This window comes from Podarcis liolepis, assembly GCF_965112155.1.
Source record: "Podarcis liolepis genome assembly, chromosome: 4".
Classification (NCBI taxonomy): Eukaryota; Metazoa; Chordata; class Lepidosauria; order Squamata; family Lacertidae; genus Podarcis; species Podarcis liolepis.
Window position 1 is genome coordinate 40,555,267 of NC_139558.1, and position 19,969 is coordinate 40,575,235.

The 19,969-nt window shown below is 42.4% G+C and overlaps 1 protein-coding gene across 5 annotated transcripts in view; it reads right to left on the reverse strand.

Moving 5' to 3' along the window:
- Window positions 1-18,179, reverse strand: part of GPM6B (glycoprotein M6B) — a 107,401-nt gene extending 89,222 nt beyond the window's left edge. For 2 of the 5 annotated variants that reach the window (XM_083502074.1, XM_083502077.1), the window contains exon 1: window positions 17,799-17,988. In XM_083502074.1, coding sequence (XP_083358200.1) covers window positions 17,799-17,802 — 4 coding nt within the window. In that variant the 5' untranslated portion in view covers window positions 17,803-17,988. Of the gene's footprint in view, window positions 1-17,798 lie in introns of all 5 variants that reach the window. The other 3 variants (XM_083502081.1, XM_083502079.1, XM_083502073.1) reach the window with 3 other exon arrangements.
- Window positions 18,180-19,969: the final 1,790 nt, after the last annotated feature.

A 19,969-nucleotide genomic window follows, 5' to 3' on the forward strand; every position in this document is an offset into this window, starting at 1 on the left:
CAATTCATGTGTACGTCTACAAATAAGGATTTAAGAAACTAAGCCAGGGTACTAATTTGGAATGATCACGGAATTATATCAGAGCAAGATACAAGTGGGGATATGGAACAATAGAGAGAACAGAAGGCGTCTGAAACAAACCACAGCTTACCACAAACAAGCAGGTTGCTAGTGTACACTGCTCAAATCATGCCTGTCACACCAGTCCTCTTGCCAAGGCAAAAAGAAACAAATCACAGCTCTGGCTTAGCACTACGTGTGAACTAACACTCATGGTTTCCCTCCAAACCAACCACTAGAAGCCGCCAGGGCAACATATTACGTATCACAATATTTAAAAGGAAATGTATCAGAAAATCTTGCTACTAGACTTCTATTTCATATGATTTTAGAAACCCCTACAAGTTCAGAGAGGAGAGAAATTGGCTCGTACTTAGGGTATCCCAGCCCCCAACCTGACGTCTTATATTGCTGTCCTGACTTGTGGAACGAGAGATTTTATTCTGTGACCTCTAGGCATAGGGCGGTATAGAAATTCAATAAAATAAAAATAATAAAAATAAATAACAACCACAACAACTTTTCAAGAGTGGAGAAATGGCACTTTTTCCCATTTTCCTAAACCAGGACTCCTTAAACCATGTGGATGAACTCCAAATCCCATCATTCTCAGCCAACAACATTTGGAGGGCCACAGGTTCCCTAAACAGTGTCTGAAATGGGAGGAGGAGAAGCAGGATGGTCAGGACAGACTCAGTCATGTTCACCAGAACAAAAGCGTGACAAGTTAAAGGTCCATATGAAAAGAAATGGAATGACATCCCAACTTCGAGCACTGCCTCTAGATAATAGGAAACTACTTATAAATACAACTCTCCTGATTTTCTCTCTCTCCCTGCGACTTGAAGTTATATATGGGCTCAGGAGTGGAAAGACAATCACCAAGGACAATCCATGGAACAGACGTCCCCAAATGAATTTCCCTTCTGTTTCAGAAGCCAGATCCAGGCAGGAAGCCGCTACATTGGGAACAGCAAGAACTTCCCACATCCAGTATAGGATGCCCTTGTGTGTGGCAAACCTGCTAAACAGATGACTGCTGTGAAAGCATCAGTAACAGGTTGTGGGTGGTATGGTGAAATCCTGAAACCCTTCTCTCTTGTTCAATAGGTTACCAGGAAGGAGAAAATCAATTCTGCTGGGGTTTATTTTGCTTCCTTGTTCTCTTGGACTCAGCTGCTTTTCCCTATAGTTGGGAAGTGGAGAAGAGCAGGAGAAAGCAAACAAGCTGAAGGAAAAGTGCCTGGTGGCAGCAGTCCAGAGATTATTATGGAATATGAGAAATATTACCAAGTTCAACTGGATATCTCCGAGGTAAAAGTAAAGGACCCCTGGATAAGTCCAGTCAAATTCGACTATGGGGTGCGGTGCTCATCTCCGCTTTCAGGCCGAGGGAGCCAGCGTTTGTCTGCAGACAACTTTCCAGGTCATGTGGCCAGCAGGACTAAACTGCTTCTGGCGCAACAGAACACCCTGATGAGTGCCAGAGCGCACGGAAACGCCGTTTACCTTCCCGCCCCAGTGGTACCTATTTATCTACTCACGGTAGTATACTTTTGAACTGATAGAAAGAAACACTCACATTTGGGGGGCCACTTTTTTAATCTCTCAAGGGCTCAGAGGTCGCCAGAAGCCACAATCTTGATTGTGACAGGAAATATTAGCCAAATGTCAACTTCCTCTAGTGCCTTTAAACTGAAATATTTTACAATGTAGAAAGGAGCTAAACTGAAGATGAGGATATTTGTTGTTATGGGAAAGCCCCACATCCTGTGGTCCTTTGGGGAAACAGTTATTAAGTGTGGGAGATGTTTTCTTACTGGCTTGTCTAAAGATAGTACGGGGAATGCACATCTGTAAATATAAGCAGCAATTATCGCTACTTTCTTTATACAGAGAGCCAACTTCATCATACTATTGTACTGCTCAACAAATAAAAAAAAATCAGAAAGACAAGACATGTCCTACCACAGTATTGTATTTCAGCACATTAAGAGGAAATGCACTGGCAAATCTTACAACAGAGTTCCTATTTCAGATGTGATTTTTTAAAAGATCATTTCTTGTAAGTTAGGGAACTGGATAGCAACCCTGCTTCATCTTACTTGTTTAAATTCCATCTCCTACAGAATTGGAATTCATGCCAATGTCAACTTCTTAACTACTGTGAAAACAAACAACGCTGATTTAAAAAAGCAAACACGACATATGTTCTACTAGGCTGGAACATAGGGAGCACACGATTTCCCTACGCTGCTGGAACAGTGAACAGGCCCATTCATTTGGAAGCACGATGCAACACTGCTGGGAGTACAGCCTAGAAACCAATCAGCCCTGAAAAGCAAAATGTATGTCTGGACTGGACAGGCTCCACAGAAACTAGGCAGGGTTAGAAACCGAGATATGAAAGCTAGGAGCTAAATGGAACCTTAAACCTAGGTTATGGGCACAACAACAGAATGTCTAGGTGCATTTTTTTTTTAAGAATACAAAGCTGAAAATGAATGAACTGCAACTAAAATGTTATGTTCATTTCCCACATGATCTAGTGACTAGTCCTTCCCCCGCCCACCACCCTAATATTCTCTTCTCCAGTCTTCAGAGAGTAGCTAGAAGTGTGGAGGCAGGAAAAGGTCCTCCTTTCCTTCCACTCTGCACTTTTAATCTGAAATCTTAGGCGCAGTGCTGCGCCCAGAGCTCAGAAAGTGCTCACGCACTCATGAAATTCCCTGTTGCAAAATGCACTTAGAACAATGGGAGTTTCGAACACTGATAGTAGGTCTGCCTGTCTTCATTCTTAAAATAAATGTCTGTATATCATCTCCTCCATGGTATTCTCTGTCCTCAGTTGAAGTTTCTCAAATCTCCCTTGTGATTTGGTGGTGGTGGTGGTGGGCTTATTAGGGCAGGGCTGTGGCTCAAAGGGAAAAGACATGAGTTAATGGAAGAGCACAAGATTTTCATGCAGAAATTCAGTCCACGCTTAATCCTCAGCATGTCCAAACCAGGACAGGGAAAGACTCCTGCCTGAGTCCCTGGATAGCCACTGCCATTCAGTGTTGGCAATAGTCATCTAGAGAAATACATGAAGTGACTCAGTATAAGGCAAGTTTCTATGTTCCTAAATCGCATGCATTTCAGTCCCACCTAGATGCTCAATATGCAGCTACAGGTAAGGATGGGGGTAGGCTGGGATTCAGCTAGGTTGATGCTTTTCCTGAAACAATTGGGGGGAGGGGTAGATACACCACTTTGCCACATCCCCTTTAACTAAAATTCTGGTCAACACTGATCTGACTACTATAAATTTCCCTTCATCTCAGTTTCTTTCACTTCCGTTAAATATGCATTGCCAAAATCATGCCCCTCCACAGATTTCCCTACGCTGTCATTCAGCACAGACTTCTTGTCCTTACCTTCAAAACTCCACGTGACCATCTCCACCCTTATCTTTCTGTCCTCATTTCCCACTTTTCGCTCTTACAATTATACTACCTTTCTCTATCCAAGCCTCCCACCTCACTTAAATTACTCTATTTCCCAGTGCTAAGCTTTACATGCTCCTTCCAATAATTTTTGCTATTAGCCTCATCATTGTCCTCTATCTGAACTCAAAACCCGCCAGCTTTTGGCTTAACTCTTTAGCCTTGATTTAAATGGCATCTAGGTACCAATAACTGCATTTGCTCATATTCAGCCCATTACCTCTGCCTCCCCCCGCTTCTCCCTCACAAACTGTCACTATTAAGACTTTACATTTTCAATAAAAGTACCACTCTGCCCATCTGATGTAATAATAAAGGAAGATTGTATTCATTTCACAGCTTACTTTTCTTTTTAAAAATCAAGCAGTGCTGTAACTGCAACCAGCTAATTCCTGAATATACTAGTCAAGAGAATTAAGGACTAATTTTAACTGTGAGGTGGGTCACTTCTAAACTGAGAAGATGACTGGATGGGAAAAGAATGTCAGAACAGGTATGGAGGAATAGCCTGATGGGCAGAATACCCAAATGTAATTACGTGAAAAATGTTGATCATATGTAATACAGCTTGTATGTCCAATAAAGAGATTCCAAGTTCATCAAAAGGGTCACAGGGTGCATGTTTGTTTCCATATAGAGCAACTTTTACAAAAGAAATTATCATTATACACATTGAGAAAATGCCAATTTTCATGGTGCAGACTCATACTATATGTTAAGGACCACTCACATTCTACGTTATTTACTTATTTTACTACCTGCCCTTCACTGTAAGGTTCCAGAGTGGGTTACAATCCTTTAGAATTCATTAAACTTGTTGTGAAAGACTGAAGAAATGCCAGTAAGTAGTAGATGTACTTAACTAACCAGTTGACATAACTTACTCAAGTTAACAGCCAACATATTTAAAACATTTTGCTCCCACTCTTCTGAAGGAAAAAAAAGTTCCCAAAGCATCTTACAAAAATCAAGAATCAGACAATCTTGGAAGGCACAAACAAAAGGCAAAGTGACTGGGAAGGAGAAGAGGGGAAAGCAAACTGAAGCAGTAGATCCTAGTTACAAAGTTGTTATAATGGGGAGAATTGAAGGAGTAGAGGCTCTAAAAGTTGTTAGCTGAGTCAATGCGGAGATCCTGTAGTCCCATCTCTCCATCTGCAATAGCCTGGTGGAATAGTTGTTGCCAGATCACAGCGAATATTAGTTAGGTGCCCTCTATAGATTACATGGAATGGATAGAAGCCACAGTTAGGTAAGATTCATCTCATGAGTCTACTGCAACATTTTAAAGGACTGCAACTAAAAAAAAAAAAGTGCCGGTACTCACCATGAAGTTATTACATTAAGTGCCACACTTTAAACCTTTGGGGGGGTGGGAACTGTGTATACCCCAGAAACAAAGCACTGATTACATCTCTTACTCATATTCTCAAATCTTTATTGGCATATGTACCATCTTAAGGCAGCCTTGTAAAGGAAAGTTTTCAATGTTTGATGTTTATTATGTTTTTATATTTGTTGGAAGCTGCCCAGGGTGGCTGGGGCAACCCAGTCAGATGGGCAGAGTATTATATTACTACTACTACTACTACTACTACTACTACTACTACTACTACTACTACTACTACAAGATTTCAGTAGGGTTCAGTACAAAAAAAAATCACTCATCAAAAACCTGCACCTAACACTTAAGTTAGTGTTGTATAACATTCACGACTCTTCATTGTGTGTTGCAGAAACCTGGCTACTATCTCCATCTTATCTCCATACTGAGTAAGTACCGGTATGTCTGAATGCCACTCCCTACTAATAACTGATTAATAAACTTGTATCAATTTGTCTGATACCAGGGGCAGTGCAAAATAACGTGCATGCCTGATTCTATTATATCTCTCGCACCTTTCTTAAGAAAACAGAGAGAGACGACGCATGACAGCATTTGGACCACTAGAAGATTTTCCAAGTGCTTCCATCCACACACAGCTAGGTTTTATATCATCAATAAGATTTCTGCAATGGGCACGTCTGTGTTGTGGCTCTTCTTGGACATTTCCACAGGTCAATGCTGAAACAATGGCAGTATTTCCACATAATGCTAAGCCAAGGATGTGGTGCACTGACCACACATGCAAGCCTGATCACTTCAGCTTCAGGCCTTCTCCTGTATGAGTGGGGTACAAACCAGGAAAGGGATAGGCAGCTAAGTGCTATATTCAAACCTGGGATTATGGTTTCTCTCTCTCTCTCTCTCTAACAAGTCACAACTGCTAGCCTGTGGTTTTAGGAAAAGTGAAAAAGAATCATTAAAAGGGGGGCTAACAAAAAAAATTGTCCAGCTGCTGAAATCATCAGCCAGTTGGAAATTTAAAAAGATTGCTCCCAGAAACAAGAATAAGAAGTCCTAAAAGCAGAAGGCATGAAGGAGGAGGAGGACGTGGGTGTGGTGTGGTGGGAGAAGGGTGGAGATCAAGATAAACCAAGGAGAGAAATCAGGGTAAATGGCCAACTATGTCTCCTCAATGGTGTCTTGTGACAGTACTTTCCCTCCTTTCCAGATGTTATTGTCCCGTAGTGAAAATCTGGGTTGTGCGAAGTTAGAGGTTCATCCAGAATTAATGTAGGGACAATCCACATTAAGCAAAAGTATGGATGGGCCCGAAGTGTGACCTGGCTCCACCCTCAATTCCACTGGCAAAAATTGCACCATGGGATACAGTTTCCAGAGCTGCTCAAGCATAGCTAAGCCAACACAATTTTAACACAAGTTAAAACAAGGATGCGCTTCTCTCCATCAACCACATGAAGCAGGAATGAGCTATGCCCAAGTGTGAAAGTACGTCATTATCTGGCACTTCAGAAGAGATGTTAGCAAGAAGTTTTACACCAGGAAGGTAGCATTTGCAGGCAAAAGTTATTCTGTTTTTATGAGCAGTGATGAGTATACCCAGACTGCTCTGAAAAACAGTTAATACTTTGCTTCATGCTTTTCACTGACCATGTTTGGACTATTAGAGCATGACATAATAAGCTGAAATATGAACAAGTCTTTCAGCTGCACACAAAGCTTCTTTGCTTTTCCATTTGAACAAGTGAGCAAACAGGAGGTCCTCCATTAACTATAAACCAGGGAATTATGGCCAACAACTTCAGAACAAGTCGGAATATTCAAACATGGTTTGAAGTCTATTCATTGCAAAGCTGTTAACCATAGTTTCCTGGTTCAGACAAAACAAGAAACTCTAATTAAAAGATAAAAGAAGATTTCCTGGCTAGTTGGTTTACCCCTTCACACATGGGTGCTGCATATACAGCAAGGAGGCTTCTTCATATGTCAACTTACTAAGTCAAAATATGACCACCCAAACTCTCCCACAAAATGGTACAATTAAGCACTGTCTTCTCTCAGCATTTTATGCAAGGGGCGTCAGCTGTGAGTCAATCACCCAAGGAGGAAATCTGAATCCTACATTCTGTACTGCTGCCTCTGAAATGGACAGCTGCATTAGTACACTGTTTTAAAGGAAATCCATTTGACATACACAGAAACGAGTCTGCTCTTCTGAATTCAATATGCCTGTGTTGTGTAGATTAATACCATGCTCCAGCTGTGCTTATATGTTTTCCCCCTCCATGGAATAATGCTGTTAAAACCACAGATCCCTTTGTTATATATCTTATGGGGATAATTCACAAGAGTAGTACTTGCCTAAACAGAGCTTCCATCAGCAGCTACTCCCACCAATATTTATTTTCAATTTGTCACAAATATAAGAGTCACTGTGTCCATGGCTTAGGAAAATCTGGTCCCTATTTACCATCCAGCTGAGTGGTTGACCTGGGCCAGTCACATGCTTTCAGCCTAGTCTCCTCCACAGGATTTTTGTGAGGTCAGAATAAGTGCAACCTCCATGCATGTGCATTGTTGTGAGCTGTTTGGAGGAAGGATGGAATGAAAATGTGAGATACAAATAATGGATATGAAGATGTGGCAATAATTACGATATCTTATTGCAAGATCTAGTAATCATATATGGTAGGAATTATACTCTGTTTCCTAATCACAGCAGGGAACAACTCCCCAAAGATGAAAAACAGATTACTGCTTTTGGAATAAAATTTAGATATGGATTTCTGCACAACTGATGCCTTTCTACTGGCATCTTGTCAAGCTATACAGAAGTGAATAGGTGTCAAACATCACAGGGAAGCAAAGCTTTAATTTCCTCAGATTAGCATTGCCGACAAAGTTTACAGACAACCTTTTTGCAAAGGGTTATTCAAGAAGTCCCGCCCCCCTATAAACATTGGCTGGCTGAAATCTAAGCGGGGGGGGGGGGGATTACTGCCAGGATTATACCAAACTTTGCATTTGTTTCCCCAGAATCTCTTCCCCTTTTTTCAGCACACTCTCCAATATCAACAAGGACTCTCCAGACATCTGTGCTGTGGGCATTGTAACCCCCGAAAGTTGGGTCACAAACATAACCTCAATATAGCATCAGGCTGGTACTTCCATGCTTCATCAGAATGTACCATGATTTCCATTCCATTTTTGATAAACAAGCAAAATTGCAACTTGGGAGAGAGGGGCAGAGGAGGTGGGCAGGGGGGGGTGTCTTTGAAAGTGTCAGTTGCAGAGTTTTAAAATTTTTATTTCAGTTGTTTATACTGTGGGTTCCTCTAGTGGTGCATAGTTACAAGTGAATAGACATTCCACTGAGTGCAACTTGGTGCAGAGACAAGTCCATCTCTAGATGTACATTCTGACCTGCTTTTTTACCAGCTGCATTGGCTGCTGGTAAAGGTAGATCTGCAAGCATGCACATATAGACCATTCTGCCTTGACATTAAGATCCGCTTGAGAATCCCTGCATATAGGCCCACTGTAAGATCAAATTAAAAGGGGCGTGAGTGCAAAATGGAAGCAATGGATAAACTTGCTGGGGAGTTGCACTTGGTGGAACAAGATGGAGAACCCTTTTCTTGTCTGCCACCACTTCTTGCCCGCAACCCCCCCCTCCCAATCTGCTTTTCTTCATTTGATGAGCAGATGGTGGAGTCCTTAGCTAGGGAAAAGCCAGAATGGGGAAACTGCAGAGGATCCCTGCTCAAATCTCCTCACTGCTTAGTAGATGTGTGGCAAGCACGGGATTGGGAACTGCCACGTTTTTATGAAGCGCTACAGTAAGTCACTTTCTCTTATATTAAATTTTATGTTTTTCACCTTTCTGACTAAAGGTAGAAGGTGCTAATATTCAATTCCATGGATGAACAGGTCACCTCTAACGATGACATGCTCAGGAAGCCAACATATCTATAAATGAAAACTTTACTGAAGGTCACACTTGGGAAGGCAATGCTTTCTATCCTCTGTATTAATTTATTCTCTTTCAAACTTACACAATGATTTAAGTCTGTATAAATAAAATAAAGAGGAACTTATGAATCTGTTGGATTTGGGTTTGTTGTTTTTTTTGGAGAGATATTTATGTTTCTTTGTCTCTAGAGCAACTCCAATTTATATTCTGTTGAATCTTCATTGAAGACCACTGCTTGGAATATCTAGACTACAGACAATCTGATTGCCACTGTGATGCACACTATAGCCTCCATTAAGTTAAGCAGTGGAGACAGTTCTACACTCTATTATTTTTTTCAGAGGTACAGTGTCCCTCATCATCCTTCCTTTTATTTTCTGTTTTGTCAGAGTAGTAACCAAAGTCATCTTTCTTGAGTCTTATTCAATAGCAGGTTGATATCTGGGTCAGCAAACTTTACAGTCAGTGGACACATCTGGAATTTTGAGAGAGCGCCGTGGGCACCAGTCACAAAATGGCTGCCATGAGATCTGTGGCATAACACAATAACTGCCACATCTGAAAGAGAGGCAGAACTACAAAATGGTGTTGGATTGTCCCCACATCAGTGGAGAAAAGGCATTGCTCACTGCTCCACAACACTTAACAGCTACTCTCTATTCAGAGTAGAAGAGACCAATGTGGACAAGTTTAATGCAGGAGCATCACAACTCAGAGTCAGGAGTGGAGCAAAAAAAAAATCAAAAACCACCAGTCTTTTGTGTACTGTGGATTTGCTGAGATATTTCTCTGGCACCCTAGGAAGTACCGACAGACACTCACAGGCACAACGTTGGCCATCACTGTTCTGTATCAACATTACTGTGCAAGTAAAAGGGCAACAATGATCCCAGCGTTAGGCAGGGAGTTCCTTGCGTGGCCCGTTCTGACCATGCATAGATTAGATTAGATTTCAGAATTCCACAAGATGGGGACAACCTTCAAGGGTGTGTGTAAGGATGTGAACAGATGTTAGGAGAGGATATTATTATTAGATATTATCCTTCCTTCCTCACATTTGTGAGTTCAGCACCGTGCATCCCTTTGAAGCTGTAAAAGCTATCCCACAGTGTGGGTGCTCATGTAACTGTGCTGACTTGATATGTGAACGTAGATATCATGCATGAACTGAACACAATGGAATTTAGGCTCAGTTTAAGAACGTTAAAAAATGAACGTGTAGAATTCTTTAGTACAGTACTTTAGAACAAGTGTTCACTATGATCTTCCTATTCCATAAGCAAGCAAAATAACCTAAGAAAGTTCAGAGGACAATGATATATATTAAAGTTAAAACAATCCAAAGTGTCAAATTCTGTCATCCGACTTGAACAGAGAACTTATTCAAGGAACCATTGATCAAAGCAAGTTCAAGATCTCTCATATTTTAAACAATACAGTCCAGTGTGTTTTCATGCTTAACTTTAAAAGCGTATTATGACTCACTACATTGTAAGAAAAGAATCAGTTGTGTGATAGTTCACATACAAAAACCACAGACATTTTTTTAAAAAAAATAAATGCTTGGTTCCCTTAGTTTATCATTCAAATGAGATCTGAAACAAACAAACAAAAACACAATAAAAGTTTCAAGAACAATGTATTATTTATTTAGGTAAAGAGAGATAGCAATTAATATTTTTAAGTTCATCAGGGGGAAAGTATGCATATGAAAAGCAAGGATTTAAGCGTGGACTGGACCAAAGGATCCCACAATTGAAATGTAGCCAACTATAATGACCAATACTAATCAAATTTGACCATTACTGTGTCTCACAAAGGGTTTTTAATCCTGCCTGGACAAAATGTACAGTTGAATAGGAAGAAAGAGAGCTGCTTTTCTTTCAGGATTTGCCTCCAGCTGTTCAGAAGAAGAAAGCACAGTTTAAACACAAACAGATTTGTCTTTCTTTTCCCAGTTCAAATCATACGTTGGAGCCCTAACTGCAGGTAGTTAAAAGTATGCTGTTCATGGAGTTTGTAACTAACATTACTTTTCAACAGTAGCAGTGTGGCCAAAGGTCTATCTAGTTGATTTTCTTGAAGTTACCTTTTCAAAAGTTTGCTGAAAAAATGTGTGCCATCTTCTCTCTCAAGCAAAAAGTGGCATTAGTCTTTCGAGAAGAGACGGAGATGCAGAGAGCTGATGTTTGTATAATCAACTTTTCTTTAGTATTCTCCAGCTATGTCCTTTGAAAGTGGGGGGAGGAACTGGCCTGCTCATTTCCTCTTCTCTTATGAAAACCCCAGTGTTCAAGACCCATTCAGCTTAGTCGGTCTCACGCCAAGGAATCTGGCTACAAGATTGTTTCTCAGGCATGTAACAGGGTTTAGACTGAAAAGGGAGGAGTTGGGATGGAAGTTAGTAACACATGGACAGTTAACAAGCAGCCAGATCCAACTATTCCTCTGGCACAAGATCTTCCTAAGCCTGCTTTAGAGGGAGGAGCTGTGTTGTACAATCCTCTGTCAGCAAAAGGTATTTGCATGCACAAGGCAGGTTTGCCAGTGTATCTATTGACACCACCGAAGTCTATAACAAAACACCCTTCTCTTGAAATATCCATGTCCTTTTTGCTTTTAGCGTGGCATTCATATCTAAGTTCTGCTTTTCATCCAAACCTCTGGGAGGCACAGCAAAAGTCTACAGGGAACTACTGAGGTGCAGCTCTGAAGTCTGGATGCTCCTTCAGCAGCAGTTCGGGGGAAACTGCTGGGCAACTTGAAAAGAGTTGCCTACCCTCGACTCAAAGGCTACAATAACCCCAAAAGTGTATAGTGGCTTGCCTGATCTAGTATTCAAACAAACAAGCATGAGAGTCAGAAAATCCATCTGATGTAGTTAAGTCTATAAGCCAGTTAGGAAATTTCCTAATAATTCAAAATCTATCAAGAGGTAAACCAAGTGTCTGGACAGCTACCAAAAGCGTGAGGACCTGTCTGGAACTGAAGCTCCTGTTGAGGTGGCTAGTCTAATCCAGAGTGCTTTGAGAATGTCTTCACAGCTCAAACTGCATTCTGAGGACCTGTTTAAAGATGGACAGAGTTCAGAGTCCTTCCCCCCGCCCCTCAATTGGTAACATCAGGCATCAAGTAACTACTTACCATAACTAGGCAGTTCCTGTTAGTTTGCTCATTCCTTAATGTGGTTTACTGATCAAAGCTTGTTCAGGTTCTCACTAATTATTGGCATCAATTACGCCAGCTAAACACTGGTATTAGAAAACAGTATGTCATCCAACTCTCATGCCTCACTTCCCTGAGCTTCCCAAGTGAAATCTATCCAACTCCCTTTGCTCCAGAAGGGCAAGTCAATAGCCCAGGTAGATAAGAATATTGGAAAGAGTATGACTTCTATAAATTAGCTGCTGGATGAAGTGCATTCAGAGCTCCATTGGGAGGAACACTTGTGTTACAGAGGCCTGATTGGAGTCCAATGGAAGTTGGGTATTTAGTGCCACCAGTCCTGTGCTGTGGAAGGAACATTCTTTCAGCAGAGATTTGGCAGGCAAAACGGCTTGGCTTTCAGGTGTATCTTGAATGCCCTTTCATGCCAAGAGGCCTCAGCAGGTGTTTAAATTGATTAACAAGTCACTTTAATGATTTGCATTGTTTACAATGGTATTTTGTTTTACAGCTGTACACTACCCACCACCCATATTTTACGATACGGCTGTATAGAATAAACAAATGTTCTGATTGCAACTACCGGTAACAGTTTCAGGTAGGATGGAACATTTACAAACGTTTTAGAGTGGCCTTTGAGAAAAGAAGAACTTGCTGTTTTAAAACAAAGATCAAGACTGTTGCTTTAACAGCCCTGGCCAAAGCAACATTGTTTCTGGAAGCTTCCAATCCTGCTCTGGACAGCAGTCCTTTTGCTTATCTTCTTCACATGCTATTGCAAGCAAGACTCCAGTCTTGCCCCACCGTAGGTCACTGCCCCCAAATGCTGTTTATCGAGCCTAAAACTGTCAAAACAACACTAAGTCTCCAGGTCCAAATATCTGATGGTACACTTTACAGAACTGATCATACAGTATCAGGTTTCTTCTTTTTTATCCTTTGTTGTTATCACATTAAAACAATAGAAATGCAAACATACCCCCACCCCAGTTTAAGAGTCCATATCTTATTTAATTAGCTAAAAACCTGGGAGAAGAGGAATGTTTTTTGCCTGGCATATAAAGTTATGTAACAAAGGTGCCAGATGAGCCTCCCTGGGGAGAGCATTCCACAAATGGGGAGCCACCACAGAAAAGGCCCATTCTCATGTTGCCACCTCCAGAACTCTCACGGACAAGGAACCCAAAGGAGAGCTTCAGATGATGAGCACAGGGTCAGGGTTGGTTCATTTGGGTAGAGGCAGTCCTTGAGATATTGCGGTCCTGAGCCATTTAAGGCTTTATAGGTCAAAACCAGCACTTTGAATTGCAGCAATCTAACCTAGAAGTTACCAGAGCATATACAACAGAAGATAGGCTATCCCTATTCACATAGGGGTGCAACTGGGTCATCATCTGAAGCTGATGAAAGATACTCTGTGCCACTGAAGCCACCTGAGCCTTAGGTGATGCAAAAAATCGAAAAGTACCTGTTCCTTCAGAGAGAGTGTGTGTAACCCCATCAAGAACAGGCAACCCCCATCCATCACGTTCTAGGGAACTGCCCACTAAAAGTGCCTCTGTCTTATTTAGATTGAGCTTCAGTTGGTTGGCTCTCATCCCGTCTGTTACTGAGGCTAGACCTCAATCTAGCACATTTACCGCCACACCTGCAGATGTAAAGGAGAATTAGAGCTATGTGTCATCAGCATATTGCTGACAATATACTCCAAAACTCTGAATGACCCCACTAATGGTTTCATGTAGATGCTGTACAGCATGAGGGATAAAACTGAACCATGGGGCCAAATAGTACTCCCAAGCATCACCTTCTGGAAACAACTATCCAAGTAAGACTTGGGAGAGTCACTCCAAAAGGATACCGTAGCCAATGGCATTGAAAGCTGCTGAGAGGTTGGAATGAACAGGGACATATTTTCCCCCTCTCTCTCCCAAAAGAGGTCATCATACAGGGCAACCCAAGCAGTTTCTGTGCCAAAACAGGGCCTAACCCCCAATTGAAATAGATCTTAAAAATCTGTTTCCTCCAGGAGCACCTGAATATGACCCTTGCCCAAGAAAGGGAGATTGCCAACTGGTTGGCAATTATTTTTGTAATCTGGGGAGGGTTCCCCCCCTTTATCAATGTTATAATACAGTGGTACCTCAGGTTAAGTACTTAATTCGTTCCGGAGGACCGTACTTAACCTGAAACTGTTCTCAACCTGAAGCACCACTTTAGCTAATGGGACCTCCCGCTGCCGCTGCACCGCTGGAGCACGATTTCTGTTCTCATCCTGAAGCAAAGTTCTTAACCTGAAGCACTATTTCTGGGTTAGCGGAGTCTGTAACCTGAAGCGTATGTAACCTGAGGTACCACTGTATTACTTTAAAAACATCCTTTTTTACCACAAGTAATATTAAACATATAAATTGAAAACAAAGATATCTAAGATTCAGTATCAGAACAAATGGCAACAATAATCAGGAAACATTTCACATCTCTCTCTAACTCTTGCTTATCATTGTGATTGTACTCTTTATGGTTCTCTCCTCCCCCTTCCACATTTTAATCAATATTCTTCAATACTGCCCTAGTCTCATGATTTAATTTAGTCAGTCAATAAACGTTTAAAGTCTTAATGTTTTACTGCATTAATGAATCTCAGTAGAAGAATGGCCTACCAAATTCCATAACAGTTAATCAGTTTCAAGTCATGTGTAGGAGCAATTAAGTAGATAGCACAGGATGCCAATAAAAAAATCATTCTGGAACCTTAATGGTTTGGGTACCATTTCAATTGCCAATCTTTCAATCTTAGGACTAAGAGGCGCATATCCTTGGATGGGCTACAGTTGCTTAGCAGACCTGACCCGCTTCTGTACAATGAGTTCAATGTTTAATTTTGCTTTTCAACTCTTAAGCACGCAGCTCAATGAGACCTGTATCCAAGTTTATGTTTAGTGGCCCATTTCTGCTGCAAAGAGGCAAAGCGATACAGATTGCTTGCAACCATATTTGATGAATGGGCAGAAACTAGTTTCAAAACTGTTTAGCGTGCTTTAAAAAAAGAAGTTAATAGGAGTACATTGTATCATTTTGGAATTGCAAAATAAACTGCGTGCACCCATACACAAAGCCAGTCTGTTTGAGCTCTTGCGCAAAATAAACTTCTGTGCACCCAACAAATGTATCCAATACCTGGATACATACATGTATCCATATCCACACTGCTCATCCAGGCCTGTTTGAACAGGCTGAATAAGTTTTTTTATATGCAAAAATCCACACACACATGCACCCGCCCAGAAGCACTAAATTGTCTATAACCAAATCTGGATCAAGGCCAATACAAGTAGATTAATATAAATGGCACTTTCCCCATCAACTTCATTGGAGTGGAGAGTGAACTCCCTATCTGTCAAGGTTAAAAGGGACAGTTCTTCTTCTGCCTGCCCTTCCTCCCTTCTTTCAAAGTTAAGTAAGCACTGAAATTCAGGAGCCTAATCTTCATTCCCAATGTATAAGGAATTGTGGAAACCATAAAGCAGTTTGAGAATGTCAGCTAATTTGATGCTGTACATCCGCTTTGGCTTTGACCAACCAAGACCATATAGACATATAATTTAAACTAAAACCAGATGCACGGCACAAACATCTGGATACTAACATAGGGATATGAGCTGATAAACAGCAGTCTTGCTCTGATAACCTTCGTTGGGTCATATAAAGTCTAAAACTGAGCAACTTGGTCTTCTTTATCTGAAGCGTCAGCATTTTATAAAACTTCTGCTCTACCTAGGAGCCAAAGGAATTCATTTTAACCTTCCAAACCAAAAAATCTTATTGTAAGCAAACTATACAATAGCTAGTCTGAGATTCATCTGTGTGCTGAATTTCAATTATTCCAATTATTATGAGAACCAAGATATCCTGAACATATTAAAGTTTATAATTCCAAAATAGAATATTAGGGTCCCCTCCCTCAATTGTATCTGCAAAGACACAATAACAACCACAATCAAACAAATTAAGCCCTTCTGATTTCAGTTTTTACACCTTGTTTTTTAACTTACTGCTCTTATAAGTATTGCCACACTCCAGAAATCCCCTTAAAACTGGTCACAATTGCATTCACAGTTGATTCCCCCCCCCCCCGTACATGTTTAGCTAGATCTTTCCTCTTATTTTTATTTTTATTGAGCAGCCAGTGTTAAAGACCTTCTCTAAATAAATATTTTTTTTCTGCATAAATTCCTGTTAGGACACCTATGAAGTTTTGGTCATAAAAAATACACTGTGAATATACTCTACCACAATGGGAAAAAAACTTTCTTGGCTATTTCTCCTGCCACTTCGGTGTTATCTCTAACCTAGTTTCTATACCTACTCTTCCTGATCAGTATGCCACACTTTCTCTACCTCTGCTCACCCCCACCCCTCTGCAATAATGGGCCCTCACTAAATAAGGACTTCCTGCAATTAATTCAAGTCAGTCACCACACCTTCCATATGCTATGTACTATATACCGTACCTATTTATTTGATGACCACATAAGCAAAGCAGTGTCTCAGGAGTGCATTAGTACATTTATGCTGACTGCAAAATTATTACACGTGTCACAAAGAACTGATACTGTGCTTAATTCTCACAACTTCATCCAAAAAATAAATCCCTGAGATGACTTTTTTTAAAGCAGTCTACAGCTGGAATGCATTAGTGAAATCTTTGCCATATACTTTTAGCCATCAAGACTGAACTCCAGTGCATCGTTATTTCAATAACTCAAAAGAGCTTTAAAAGTAGTTAAATACCTTTTGCGGGAGATATGTAAAGTAAAAGGAGATGTAAAGAAGGGAGGGTTGTCATTTGCACAAAGATCGGGCAAAACCTTTCCCACAAGGACACCCACTCGGTCCATGACTTTCAGAGTATATCTATTGATTGTGTTTAATGAAGCAGGCTTTAAAGTCATACAAGCCTAAACGAAGACACAAGCCGGGACTTATGACTTATAGCCAAGTATAAATTCTCAGTTGGGCTGGGTGGACACACTTAATTCAAAAAAGCGAACACCGGAGCCAAGATCTCAAGAAGGTGAAACGGTTTGCTCATACCTTTCCTCTAACCATCCCTTTCCAAAATCCAGCTCCAACCCACCAGAGGCAGATTAGATCTGATTTGTTACCATTTTAAAAAGGGACACAGTAAGAGTGTGAGAGTCCATGAACTATATGCAGGGCAATATTGCAGTTTTAAAGTCATGTTACAGTTTTGAAGTCATGTACCAAAACAAAGCATGCATCTTAAGCTTGCTCCTGCTCACTGCTTTGTGTCTGGTCAGAAGCTTTAACAGAGCAGACAAAACTCCACTGCAGGGTGATCTGCAGCCAGCGGGGCTCTAACCTTACTGCAAAGTTAAAGGGAGAAGAGGGAGCCTTCCTGGTATCTCAGGGCTCCCTCGGCTGCATTTCGTCCCGTCCCTCCTCTCAGCATCCCGAGGAAGACCCAAGGATCTCAACTTCTTCCCAGTGCTCAGCACCTCTCTCCCGCCTCCCCAAAGAAAGACCCCCGCGCACAAGAGCATGTGCAGAGCGCCTCTCCCATCCCAGCCAGTATCTGCAATAAGAGGAAAGGAGGCTTCTCCAGAGGGTAAAATGCAGGGGCGCTTGAGAGTTTTAGGTTCCCTCTGCTGCAAAAATTACTCAAGTTCGGGTCCCGCCCCCCTCACACCCGCCTGAAGGGGTTGAGGGGAAGGCTGTCCAAACCCCGAAGCAGCCCTTCTCTTACCCATGGCGTCTGGCAGGCGTGCAGGTGGCTCGGCTGGCGGCTGCAGTGGCGACTTCCCCGCTTGCCCTTCAAGACTGGCTTTTCCCCGGCTGGCTGCGAGGAGACGAGCAAACTCCTCCCGGCGGCGTCCTCCTCTCTCGGAACAGGCGCCTCAGCTGCTGCTCCTCCGCGCGCCGCTCGCCTGCGCCCGCCGCTCGCGCCTGCTTGGCCGAAGGGGGCGGGGCCTGCGCGGAGCCGCCTCAAAGGGGAGACCCCGCCGCGGGGCGGCAGGCCGGGGAGGCGGGAAACTCCGCGGAGGCAGCTCTTCGCCTCAGACGCCTTTCTGAGGAGGGCAGCGAGGCAGGGCGAGGAGACTTCAGGTGCCTGGAGCTTCCCGGGCATTGTGTGGCTCTCTACATGCGCCTTGCACCCAACTCTCTCTCTTGGGGGAAGGATAGCTCTCGAGTAACGCCATTGGAGCTCTAAGGGATACACGCTTGTAGTGGTGCGCGCGCGTGCGCCCTCAGGTGCGCCCGGAGATAAGAAGGCGCCTGCTATTGAGCCGGCCCATTGGCCCATCTAGCTCGGGTTCTAGATGGCACCTGGGACCTTCTCCACGCCCAACAGAGGCTCCACCAATGAGTTACGACCTTCAGTGTTGTTGTTTAGTCGTTTAGTCGTGTCCGACTCTTCGTGACCCCATGGAGCAGAGCACATCAGCCTCCGCAGTTTGGTCAAACTCATGCTGGTAGCTTCCAGAACACTGTCCAACCATCTCGTCCTCTGCTGTCCCCTTCTCCTTGTGCCCTCCATCTTTCCCAACATCAGGGTCTTTTCCAGGGAGTCTTCTCTTCTCATGAGGTGGCCAAAGTATTGGAGTCTCAGCTTCAGGATCTGTCCTTCCAGTGAGCACTCAGGGTTGATTTCCTTAACAATGGGTAGGCTTGATTTTCTTGCAGTCCATGGGACTCTCAAGAGTCTCCTCCAGCACCATGATTCAAAAGCATCAATTCTTCAGCGATCAGCCTTCTTTATGGTCCAGCTCTCACTTCCATACATCACTACTGAGAAAACCATAGCTTTAACTATATGGACCTTTGGTGGCAAGGTGATGTCTCTGCTTTTTAAGATGCTGTCTAGGTTTGTCATTGCTTTTCTCCCAAGAAGCGGGCATCTTTTAATTTTGTGACTGCTGTCACCATCTGCAGTGATCATGGAGCCCAAGAAAGTAAAATCTCTCACTGCTTCCGTTTCTTCCCCTTCTAATTGCCAGAAGGTGATGGGACCAGTGGCCCTGATCTTAGTTGAAATACCTAATGAAGTGGGTGTGGCCAAAGGTCCCTCAGGTGCAGCAGTGTGTCCTCCCTCCACCTGCAGCTCCCCCCATCTCTAGGCTTGGAAAAAATATGTGCTGGTTAAATTTTTGTTTGTCAGTAGTTCAGTTATAAAAAAGCACAGGAGAGCAGCTAGGGGAAGTGTATCCCTTGAAGAAATTGCCTCAATTGTAAGGGGGTGCAGTGGTTGGAGATTATCAGCACTGGAGATGGGCAGTTGAGGAGACTGGGGTTCATAATCCCCACTTGCCCATAGAGTTTACCTTGGGTGAGCTAACCCTACTTCACCGGGATGTGAGGCTACAAAGGGTGAGAGGAGAACCACAGACAACCTTGGAGGAAAGGCAGAATATAACAGTAATATCATAAATGGGGTATTTGGTGCACCACTGTCAGACTGAGAAATACAAAGCAAACTAGGAAGACCCATCTGCACGTCACAGTGTGACCCAGCATCATACCATTTTAAACAGGCATGATGGCTTCCTCCAAAGAATCCTGGGAACTCTGGTTTCTTAAGGGTGAAGAGAATTATTAGGAAACCGCACCTATTTCCCTCATAGAGCTACAATATTCAGAGTGCATTAACAGTCAAGCCCTCTTCCTAGGGAACTCTGAGAATTATGAACGCCTAACAACTCTCAGTAGAAATGTTGACAAGCTAATGTGCTAAATTATGGTACCAAACCAGTTCAAACCAGCTGGCACAGATTCTCCAATTAATATAGAAAAAAAATCTACTGTTTGATCTTATGGACTTTCAAGTAAAGGCAAACATTCCAGTAAGTGGCTAAGATGGATGTCTAAATGATGCTGCTAGGCTGGGGTCACCGATTCACCTTTTATTATTTTAGACCA